This window comes from Daphnia pulex, chromosome 5 (genome assembly GCF_021134715.1).
Source record: "Daphnia pulex isolate KAP4 chromosome 5, ASM2113471v1".
Taxonomy (NCBI): domain Eukaryota; kingdom Metazoa; phylum Arthropoda; class Branchiopoda; order Diplostraca; family Daphniidae; genus Daphnia; species Daphnia pulex.
In genome coordinates, this window is record NC_060021.1 from 5257640 (window position 1) to 5269965 (window position 12326).

The window sequence follows — 12326 nt, forward strand, 5'->3', positions numbered from 1 at the left end:
GTTCTCAGGGATTTTACTTCTCCTCCTGACTATGGCGGCCGCTTTCATAGGGTAGGTTCTTCCTTGGGGACAGATATCTTTTCGGGGAGCTACTGTAATTACCAATTTACTTTCTGCCATTCCTTACATAGGAGATATAATTGTTCAATGGCTCTGGAGGTGGTTTGCTGTAAATAATGCCACCCTCAACCGGTTTTTTAGCTTTCACTTCCTAATCCCATTCATTATTATAGGAGTAGTTATTATCAATCTCCTGTTTCTTCTTCAAACTGGATACAATAATCCTCTTGGACTCAAGAGGGATTCTGATAAAATTAGCTTAGCTCTTTTATTATCAATTCTAATTTTAGCCATTATACCAACTTGACTCAAAAGAGACATAAAGGGGTTAGAATTTTACCCACTTAATAAGTTGTTATTTTGGTAACTAATCGGAACTGTTTTTATTTTAACCTGAATTGGAGCGAAGCATGTAGAAGACCCCTACGTTTTAGTAGGCCAACTCTTTACCACCATCTGCTTCAGATACTTCATTTTAGTTCCTCTTACATTAAAAATTTTGGATAAAATCCTAGTATAAGATTGTTTAACCTAATTAAGGTTCTTGTTTTGAAAGCAAGTCATAAAAGTTCAAATCTTTTAGCACTCTTTAAACCCTAAGAACAGTATACTTAATAACCCAGCTATTAACACTAGATACGAAATGGAGAAAGGCAAGAAAAACTTTCAAGCTAGGTATATCAATTTATCGTACGCAATCGAGGAAGAGTCACTCGAACTCAAACAAAAATAAAGGCTATTACTCTAAAAGAGACTAATACAAAAAAGGAAGAGTCCCCTCCCCCCCTCCCCCCCAAAAAAAAAACACTAAACAAGAAAGATATGAATAGGATCCTAGTGTACTCCGCTAGTATGACCAAAGTGAACTCCCCACTTCTATACTCCGTGTTATAACCCGATACAAGCTCAGACTCCCTCTCGACGAAATCAAATGGAGTACGATTAGTTTCAGCCAGACAAGAAATAAGCCAAATTAATCCTGCCGCAGGAAAAATAAAAATAAACCAAAAATTTTCTTGAAAAGAAGAGAAGCTGCCTAACTCGTAACACAAAGTCACTACTAGAGGAGTAAATACAATTAAAACTAATCTTACCTCATAAGAAACAGTTTGTTCTACCCCTGGCAAACAACCAATAAGTGAGTACTTAGAATTAGATCTTCAACCTGCAGCCAGAAGTCCATAAACACCGACACCTAACCCACACAAGAAAAAAAGGACACTCTTATTAAAAGAAAGTAAATTAAAAAAGAGGGGATTCTTAGCCATATAAGAAGTGACAACCCTAAACTAAAACAAGGGGCAATTAAAAAAGCCGAATAGTTAGAGGTGGAGGGAGAGATATACCCCTTTGAAAATAACTTAATTGCGTCAGAAAAAGGCTGAAGAATCCCCCCGATACCTACCTTATTAAGTCTTTTACGCAACTGAATATACCCTTGTAACTTAAGCTCAAATAAATTGAAAAACGCTACCCCTACGAGCACACACACCACAACAACTAAGAAAAGAGTCACCTGAATCATTTTAATCAGCAGTAGGGCTATCATCTACATAAGTAGATCCTAAGTCTAATACATTGTCTGTCAGACTGACATTATTTTTTAAAGTTTATTTTGTTTCTTTTTTTTTAAGAAATTTCCCCCCATCTTAATTCTTTCGTACTAAAACTAGACCACAAAATGTGAGGATAGAAACCAACCTGGCTTACGCCGGTCTGAACTCAGATCATGTAAGAAATCAAAAGCTGGACAGACTTTCCAACAAAACTTCTGCACCTTGCTAATTTCTTAATCCAACATCGAGGTCGCAAACCTTTTTATCGATAAGAACTCTCCAAAAAGATTACGCTGTTATCCCTAGGGTAACTTAGTCTTTTAATCCCTCCTTAAGGGTCAATCTTCCATATATTCATGTTTTTTTAAAGAAAGTGGTATTTTTTAACTTTCTGTCGCCCCAACAAAATTTTATTACAATTTTTGTTATAAAAATATCCTAAACTTTGATGAGATAAAGCTCCAAAGGGTCTGATCGTCCCCCAAACACATTTAAGCTTTTTCACTTAAAAAACAAATACGACAAATATTTTATAGACAGCTTTTTTCTCGTTTCACCATTCAAACCAGCCTCTAATTAAGAGACTAATGATTATGCTACCTTAGCACAGTCAGAATGCTGCGGCTATTTACTAATGCATTGAGCAAGCGATACCCCCTACGATGACAAGGGGAGAATTTTTTTATAAACATGCGGAAAACAATTTGCCGATTTCATTTAAAACATTTAAACTAACTTTAAATTTTAACTTACCCCAAAAATGAAAATCTACAAACATTAATATCTACTAATTTCAGCATCTTTGCCTTAATTCGAAAGTTAGTTTAAGTATCCTGGTAAATAGATAAAACTAAAAAATGCTGACTACTGAGATGTAAATTACAAAAAAATTATTACTTTAAGCCACTTTTAAGCCTAAAATCATCTAAAACCTGTTTAGTTATTATATATCAGCTAAATTTGCCCCGAGAGCTCATCCCCCGAGACTTTATTTACCCAAATTTTTAAATTAAACACTAAAATTTAAACTCAGGTATAAGTCGAATTAAATTCTTTTTCCAGAAAACCAGATAAAAAAGCTCGAATGGCATCTCACCCTATATTTCAATTTTAAACAATTTTACTACATTTACAAACCCTGAAATATAGCTCGCTTAAATTCGGGAATAATTTATTCATAAAGAAATTTACAGAACCCTGATACACCAGAGATAAGGAGATGGGACACTGCCGAGTTAAAGCGGCCATGACAGTTTCCGCGACACCATCTCACGGCTAATGCCCGCCCTTCATCATTAGCAGACGAATTCCCAGCAATACCCCCTCAAAGGCACTGTAGGCTTGGCGGCTTGTTTGAATTTTGGAAAAGGAAGCTAGAGCAGGACGACACTCATGAGGGTATGATGCTCGTATATTGCCCCTCACCTAACATGAAATGGCGTCGCACCAAATGTTAGTGAGAGTTTATCTTCTTTTAATAAATATAGATATTATTGTAAGATAATAATAATCAAGAAGATTAGCCTATGTGTTAAGTAACTTTGGTGAACTCAATGGCAGTGTTCTAACTCCCTTTTTCATCAAGAATAAGATTTGAATTGACTCAAAAGGGAACGGACCAATTAAATTTCTTATTCCAGTCTCTTTACATGAAGTCAGGCTGTGGAGTAGGATTTTAGTTGGACCGTTCCCTAATAATATTTCAACACATCTTTATATTCTTGATGAAATAGACATTGATTGTATAATTGGGAACAATCCAACTTTAACCCTTTTATATCAAGAATATGTTTGAAGTAACTCAATAGAAGAGAACGGTCCAAATAAATTTCTTATTCACAGTACTTGTAATGAAGTCATGGACTGTTTATGAAGAATTTAGTTGGACCGTTCCCTTCTTTTGAGTCACTTTCAATCTGATTGATGAAAAAGATTTTGAGTTGGACCGTTCCCATTGATAAACAAAACAGACATCTTGATTCTTATTACCTTACAATAAAATCAACATCTATGAATTAGCCCAGCAAACACTCGCAAATATTTGTTATGGTGACATGCCATAATTTGTTTATGCTAGAGGGGATTGGCAACGTACCATAAAGGCAAATTTCACTATATTATTATTCCTACGAGTCCTCCACTGGGTTTCCCTTGAAAGTTGAAACTTCAAATCAACCGGGGCCAGAATTACTGGGAATTCGGCTGCTAATGATGAAGGGAGGGCATTAGCCGCTAGATGGCGCGCCGAAAAGTGTCATGGCGGCATTCCCTACTATGTGTCCCATCTCCTTATCTCTGTGATACACAAGGTACGATAAAATAAATCTTCTTTTTTAAGCTTAACATAATTTTTCAACATTCCTTTACAGTACTATAATCTATAGGGATAACCGATAATTTCTCTAACTCGTACTTCTACAATTCAAACAAAGATGATTCTATTTAAAATATCTTCCCCAAGGTAAAAACTAAATAAAATTTTATTTGCACAAATATAAACTCTATGTAAACGAGTTGCTTAACTAGTCAAGCTCTTTATTTCATTCTAGATACACTTTCCAGTGCATCTACTTTGTTACGACTTATCTCCTCTTGAGAAGAGAGTGACGGGCGATATATGCACATCCCAATGCCCTATTCAACTTACTGTACTTATATAAATTTACTAATAAATCCACCTCACCCGGGTTTTAAGCCTAAAATCCGTATTTCTATAAAAAATTGTAGCTCATCGCTGCCCTCTTATAAACTGCATCTTAATTGACCTGAAGTAAGAAAAAAAATATATTGAAAACGTTTTTTTAAAGTAATCTGACAATGGCGATATACAAGCTTAACGAAAAACGGTAAGATAAAATGGGGACTATCAATTATAGGACAAGCTCCTCTATTAGGATAAGATGTCGCAAAAATCTTTGGGTTTGATTTTGAAGAACAACTTTTACTTCCCTATTTACGTTGTTATTTAGAATAACAGGGTATCTAATCCTGGTTTTTTACCTAAATTTTTTAGTCTCAACTTTTTTAAGAATTTTTAAGAATTTCCCTCTAAGTAAAAATTTCACCTTATCAACAAAATTTCACCATCTTTTACTAAATCGAATGTTAACTAAACAAAACTGTTACTCTACTAGAATTCTTCGTCTAACCGCGACGGCTGGCACGATTTTAGTCAATTCTATGAATTTAATTAGGCCAAAATATTTGCTTCCTAAAACTTACTGCTACTTCTTACTTTATTTAAATCCCCTTTTTTTAGTCTTTCGTCTTCGACTAGAAAGACTGAGTTTCCCGTTGTAGATGGTAGTTCACCACGCACCCACAAGAGGCAGCAGCGTACTCGTAGCTATCTCTGTCTCGTGGCCTTATGGACAAACGTCTTATGGAGTTGACTGACCTCCCCCTTAATGGCTCTGTCCAAATGATAAGTTAATAAAATAATAAAATAAAAATAATTTGAAGGAATAGTGGTAGTGCACTACGCGTACCCTACCCGGTTTGTGAATGCACCCCGCACGCTGCCCCTTGGTAGTTCTGTTGCGTAACTAGGTGAAAACCTGCTAATTATTAAACTAATCCATTTGGCAATCTCAAAATCAGCTCAAGTTTGATTTTAATTAAATAAATCAGGAAATAGCATCTTACCCCGTATACCAAATGACCCCGGTTTCTCCTACTCACTTCATTTAATCCATTGTACTGTTTTATTTGTACTGTGAGAGAGAAAAAAAACACTTCACTTAACTTTTTTTGCTCGTTGAAAGGGGCGTGTGATGACGCCACATCTGGCAACACGGCATCCATTCCCCTTACACTGATATGCCCAACAGAGAAGCCCTTGCGCACTCAGTTCCCTTCCCTTTCGCCCCTCTTGTGTAACGGTCGTGTCTTCTCCCTCGGTTCCCAATACAGATTGTTTCACTTCACCACAAATGTCAAATTTCATCTTAATTGAAACTCGTTTCTTAGACAAGGATTCTTTCATATTGGGAGTAAAATTTTCCATGGGAATTTTGAGCAAATAGTCGTAATCGTCTATAGGATCACTAGTTTCTTCCGCTTTCTCCTCAACAAGACAACAACCTCCTCATTAACATCCTTTTTCGGATTCGTCCTCCAGACAGAAAATGGATCATCATATTTTTGACGACGCAATTCCTCCACCGCCATAACTCTACCCTAAAAGATAGAGAAAAGGACGAAAATTGTTGACTAATTAGTGTTAATCAAAATGTAACAAATCCTGTATAATTTGTTCAAAATAATCAATACATCGTGAATTTTTTGGCAAATGCATCTATCTTTATTTGAGATATTTAGAGACGTTGCTTGAAGGTAACCAAGGGTATGATTCTCCCTTTTGTTATAAAATTCAACACGTACAATGAAGTAGTCTTTCAAAATATCTCTATTCGATTCATACAACTTAGGAGAGCCACAAGAATAACGCAGCACCATAGATGGTAGGAAGTGTGTGGATTGAAGCTGGAGGCTTGAGCCTTATACAATCCCTCAGCTTTGGTCTGTTGAATCCTAGTTTCTGACCATCGTAATGATGAATCGCACGGTAGTATATATAAATCGGTTGGCGTGTGGTATTCTTTAAAGTCACTGATACTGATTGGTGATACTGATAGGTTGAACTTCCTCTAAGCTGCGTAAAATTTTTTCCACCAAGAGGGAGTTCAGTAATCTCTAGTTCTGTCGAGCTAAGAACGGTAATTTTACCAGAACTGGTAAATTGGTGGCGAACATTTTATCAAAAGTACCGTTGAAATCTCAGCTTTGGTCTGTTGCATCCTAGTTTCTGACCATCGTAATGATAAATCACAGGGTAGTTTATATGAATCGGTTGGCGTGTGGAACTGGTAAATTGGTGGCGAACATTTTATCAAAGGTACCGTTGAAATCTGAATAAAAAAACAAATCCTTTCCTTTGATGAGCTCAATTACCTTTGAAACACAAATCTAGAGGGATAGATTCTTTGCGTTCTAGCAGTGTCTTCACACAATCGACAATTTCTCTTGGATTGTACTGCCAGATTCGAAGGTTTTACAGAAGCAGGAGGTCAGTGACACCGGGCGGTAAGAATTGGGATCCTCTGCTGGTTTTTTTTGTTTCAGTAGGGGGATCACTATTGCTTTTTTCCATAGCTCTGGGACGCTGGAGCTTGCCAGCAGTCTATTTAAGAGGTGGCGTAGGTTTTCTTTGTTCGCGGTAAAGAGATTTCTGAACATTTTGTTGTGGATTAGATCTTCGCCTACCGCATTACTTTTGGACTTTGGGTTGGATGCGTCGATTTCTTCTTTGTGATTGGGTCGTTGAGTTGGTTTGGGTGTTGGGATCTTATGGCGTTGTTAATGACGTTTTTCGTAGTGTCTGTCGACTTGAATGTTGTTGGGTTGGATGTTGCCGAGTTTGTTCCGGAACAGTTCCGCCTTCTCTTTTGGTGTACTGTGGGTAGTTCCGTTGTCTTGGATGGCGTGGCCGTCTGCAGAAAGATTTGAACCGTTTCCTACCATGTTTTTAACAAAGCTCCACATCATGGTTGGTCGTTAAGGCCCAAGTTTTATGCGAAGGTTGACCATGCATGTCTTTTCGCGGCCTTGATGAACTTCCTTTTTTCTGCTTCAGCTTTCTTCCACTCCATCCGTTTAGCGAGAGATAGTGGCGATTCCCTCCATTCTCTGAAGGCCTTCCGGGCTTCCTTCACCAGATTTTGGTATGATTCGTTCCACCACGTTGGGTTTTTTGTGTCGTTAGCGTTCTGGTACGGGTTGGTTTTCTAGCAGTAGAGTGAGTTGCTCTCGATGCACTCCGAAAAGGTAGCGATTGCGTCCTCCGGGTCTGCGATGTTTGTGAAGTTGCGTTGTCTTAGGTTTTCTTAGATGTTCAGGTTCCATTGCGTCTAGTTGTCCTCGTTTAGTTTCCACGATGCGGGTCGGTTAATTAGGCGGGTTGATCTGGTATTGAGTGTGATGATGAGAAATAGGTGGTCGCTTCCCGTGTATGGTCCAGTTGTGAAGATAAGTGAGACGGTGATGGTGAGTGAGGTGATGGTTAAGTCGATCGTTGAGGCTTTTTGGGAAGTTGGGTTGATGCGTGTGCAGAAGTTCGGTGTGGTGATTAGGCAGGCGTTGAGGTCGTTGATTAAGGCTTCGTTGATGGATTTGCCCAACTTGTTTTCACTGGAGTTGGGCTCCCATAGCGAGTGGTGGCCATTGAAATCCCTCCCCCCACGACGTAGGGGTTGATTCTGTTTAGGAGAGTTTTGATTTCTTCGGTCTCGTAGTTGGCTTTTGGGACGTAGATGGAAAGAAAGTCAATGTGCTGGTTGTCTTTGCAGAGGATGCTGACGCCGATTGCTTCAACGTTGCCGGGTGTGTTGAGATGGATTTGGGAAAATGAAGGTTTTTGCGGATTAGTAGGGCCATACCTCACCCCCCCCCCCATTCTGTTTTGGGCGGTCTTTCTTGAGGATGTGGTGGGTTTTAAACTTAGTGGCGACTCAATGCTTTATTGGGTTGCGCTTAGCATAACTATTTCTGGGTTAACTGAGGATTGGAAATGTCGGAATTCTTCTAGTTTGGATTTCGTCAAGCCTCTTGCGTTCCATTGCAGGCACTTAAAATCGGAGGTTGTGGAATTAGTCATAGTGGTTGCAGATTGGTCCATGATTTCATTGTCGATGAGTTCAAAATAGGACGAGGGTCCTGTAAAGGTGAGGGGGCAGCTTAGCATCTCGTCGTCACGTCTGAGGAGCATGGACCTGTCGGTGCTCTTGTGGCTCTGGTTTGGCTAGGACTTTGCTGCGTGTGGGCATGGGTTTTCTTGCTAATCGAAAGCGTTTCCATTAGTGTTCATGAAGAGGTCCAGTTTGTCGAATCTGCTGGTCTTGAATTCGACTTTTTCCTCTTGTCGCCTTAGGACATCGTCGAATCTTGTCGATGTGGTTGAGCTTCTTGTTCGCAGCCGCCATGTCTACCGTTAGGATCTTTATGTCCTTGTTAATTTTAGGGATGACTGTCTCCGAGGTCTTCATTTCTGCTTGCACGGCAATTGCAAATTTTCAAATCTTTTCTTACACACTGTGTACTTATGTGTGTGTTTTTTATTAGAATAACTTGACCCTACGGTCAACCCCCGCCCCAGTGTGGGCCGGGCTCATGAATGGTGAATCTTTTAATTTGAAAATGTGATCGTTATTTGCTGTCTGTACGTTACATTTGCTTGAAGAATGGATGGGAACTTGTTTTATTTTTATTTTCAAATCTTTCTTTGTTTATTCCATCATGCCTTTAATATGTACGTACTATCCCGTGACTACTCTATCCTACGCTTGTATTTTTTTTCTCGTTTGGGTTACATCTTTCACGTCAGGTTGGAAGTCATTCATCTTCCCATGGACCTGGACCCATGTCGCGCAGCTCCGTCCTTTCGGCCGGCTCGTTCGAGTGAAGCTACTTGCCCGAACCCGGCCAGCCGTCCTCGGCCGACATGATCGCCTCCCAGTCGCAGGACTACATCGAAAAGCAGCTCCAAGAGTTCCAGGCCACCATTGTCCAGCTGCAAAGTAAGTAAACAACCATGCATCGGGATTTTTTTGAAATAATTTATTACCATACACACACTGGTATATATATGGGATAGGCACTTTAGCTTGTAATTGTTTTTCGTTTTGGTTTGATGATTAACCAATCGACTACTGATGACATCATACACACTTGTGGTCGTTATCAGCCATTAGAGGGGCTTGGCCTTTTGGGGTTGTCTTGTGCGTAGGTGCGCTGCGTGAAAATCATTCAATCTGTTAGGTTCGGGATGGGCTGCGGTTTGTTTGCCCAGAATTTTTTCGTTTTATTGTTACTGAAGCTTCTACACACACACACACGACCGTCTTCCGGTGAGCGATGGAGAGGGTGGCGCCCTGAATTCTTCGCATGGCCAAGGTTGAAGACGTCTGTCCTTTTTTTAAATTATGTGTTGCACAACTTTTGCCAGTTTTTGGCTGCTGCTGCTCGGCGAAATCTAACCGAAAAACAACGAAAGAACAAAATGCCCTCAAGGCTACCGCTCGCCACCCAGCTGTTACTTTCCTTTCTGAAATGGCGCAAACATTTCGAAGTTTAAAAAACAAAACATGATCCAGGGGAGAATCAGCTAGAGAGATAAGAAAATGGTGGATTAGACAAACGGATGACGAATGGATATAAAAACCCTGCGGCCCTCTTTATGAGAACACAACATTTTTCAATTCATTTTCGAAAAAGGGAAAAAATTCAAATGAGTTTGATTTTGGAACCGCGGAAGGAGGAGCTCCAGGTTTGGTATCGGAGCTGCAATCACGCTGCTCTTGTATGCGCCCCTCTAAATCTCATTCATAATTCATTAGCCGTGGTTATATTCCTTATAGCGTCGTCGTCGTTGTCGAATTGGTGGTGGTGGTGGGATCGTTCAATTCGACACATAATCCCGGCATAGCAGACTGCGTCGAATGTTTGATGATTTTTCTGTTTTGTCTCTATTATATACGTAGGCCATCATCTATTGGCTTTTGTATTATAGTTTGGATTGACGTTTGAACTTGTATACGACCGGCCTGTCCAAATAATTTAAAAAAAGAAAACCCAACCAACATCCGCAATGTTTGGAAATCATCCGGCCGTCTGGCGGCCAACACCCCTAAAAGGTATTTTGAAAAAAGCCAAAGGACAAAATGAAAAAAGAAGAAGTACACGGGGCAATTTGATGAGAGTATGTAGTACATACCTATGAAGCGATTTGTCATGATGTATTGTTGAACAAACTTCCTGGCATCGGGTGCGTTTTGCATCGAAATGACTGCATAGCGATTGTCATTGACGACTATCTCTCAATCCGCTTTACTTGCATTGCAAAACAAGAGAAGTTGCTTCGAGCCGAAAATGTGTTTCTTGAAAGCCAAACTCAAAGAAAACATGCAAATTTCATAACATTAGATTAATTTACAATTTCACTAACAACCAACAATAAATTATTCACTGACTTACTTCTAACTTAATTTCATTCCAAATATGAACATGCCATGCATATGTTCTGAAGGGAAAATTTGGTGACCACAAGAGGTGCAAATAAGTGCAGTTCGACAAATCAATTGGTTTTATGGTGTTTCAAAATAAATAACGGAGGTTTGAGGTTGGACCATCCTGCTGAGATATGATGAGCAATCTGTTGTCGAGCAAAATGAGACATGTTATTATGATAATACAGGAATACAACACAATCTAGTTTCTTACTTGGAAATTTGATTGGTACAGCTGTAGCTTTAATACGACCTCGTGACGGGACTTCAATACGTTTACCATTCACAGTTTTTAGTAAAGTCTTCAAAATGTCACTGTCATCGGAATGTATATCACACGGCTTACTAATTTTCGTTATGTCACTTTGGTTTCGAGGAATAGCTCTTTCCAATAACGATGGTTCCCACATCTTTTGAGAAAGAAAAGAAAGACCTATTTTCGTCAACTGTATTGTTTGGATTTCGAGAAGTCAACCGAGAGTCAAGCCCTTACAACTGGACACTTTGACGTAAACAAAAGATTCCACAATCAACTATTTCACTCGCGATCGCAAATGCAATGGCTGAATTACTCCTGGAAATAGGATGCGCTTTCCCTCCATTTCTTCCTAATTTTTCTCAAAGATAACACTAGGCGATCGACAAAAAAACAAAAAAAAGCAAGTTTTAAAGATTAACAAATATTTATTTCAAAATAATCACAAATGTATTTCATACAATAATAAAAAAAATAAACCCGCAGTCCCATAAGGCCCGTGTGATACATTTAGGGATACATTTGTTGCTTGCACTTACTTTCGTTGAGCAGTGCAACGCACACAGAGAAATCCAAATGAGTTTCAGGGCTTTAAATCCCCTGTACCGTCCAGGGTTTCTTTATCATTTCAATAATGCAGTCGTCCACAACGCTTGGGCATTTCGCCATCTTTTGGTAAATATTTCTTTGCATTATTCCTTATTCCTGTTTTCACCTGTTTCACTCTTTGTACTGTTCCCTTTTCAGTACCCGCCAATACAAGGGTCTGGATGGGATGGCAGAAGACCAATTCTAATGTTACGCGACCACTCACTGCCAAGGAATCCAAATTTTCAACAGCCAGCCCATATTGTACAAAATTATCATCGCTCTCATCAAAATCAACCCATTCAGCCTCAGCTTCCACCCCGTCTAGTGCCGAATTATCCACCCTTTCATGCTCGTGCACCCTCCATTGCTCGTTACCCTTTCATGCTTATGCAATACCAGCCTTTTCATCCTCATCAACCCGCTCAAAAAAATGAACCCTTTTTGGCTCAACAGCAACCAGTCCCACGTTTCGTTCTACGGCCACCACGTCTCATCCTAAAGGAACCACGTCTCATTCTACAGGAACCACGTCTTGCACAACAGCAACCACGGGTACGCAAAATTGAATCACAATTTTCCAAATATTCTCTTGAATTGTGTTCTCACCGAGGCAACATAACGTCTGTTCGCTGGCTGATGCACCCGCCAAAGGATCAGGCGCAGCACCGAACTTTGAAAATGCGCCAAAACTTTGTTTAATAAAGGCCTCTCAGAAGGATAAAATCAATGGCGCTTAAACATAAAATGGCGGCAACAACAGCTAAAAAAGTCATAACTATTATTATTATTATACTTCGTGAT

At 39.4% G+C, this 12326-nt stretch overlaps 1 protein-coding gene across 1 annotated transcript; it reads right to left on the bottom strand.

Moving 5' to 3' along the window:
- Window positions 1–854: 854 nt before the first annotated feature.
- On the bottom strand, window positions 855–2022 carry LOC124194813 (NADH-ubiquinone oxidoreductase chain 1-like; the record flags this gene model as incomplete). The annotated part of the gene is given in 2 exon segments (XM_046589199.1): window positions 855–1309; window positions 1312–2022. Coding segments are annotated over 2 exon segments (753 nt in total), but the record flags the coding sequence as incomplete, so codon positions are not given.
- Window positions 2023–12326: the final 10304 nt, after the last annotated feature.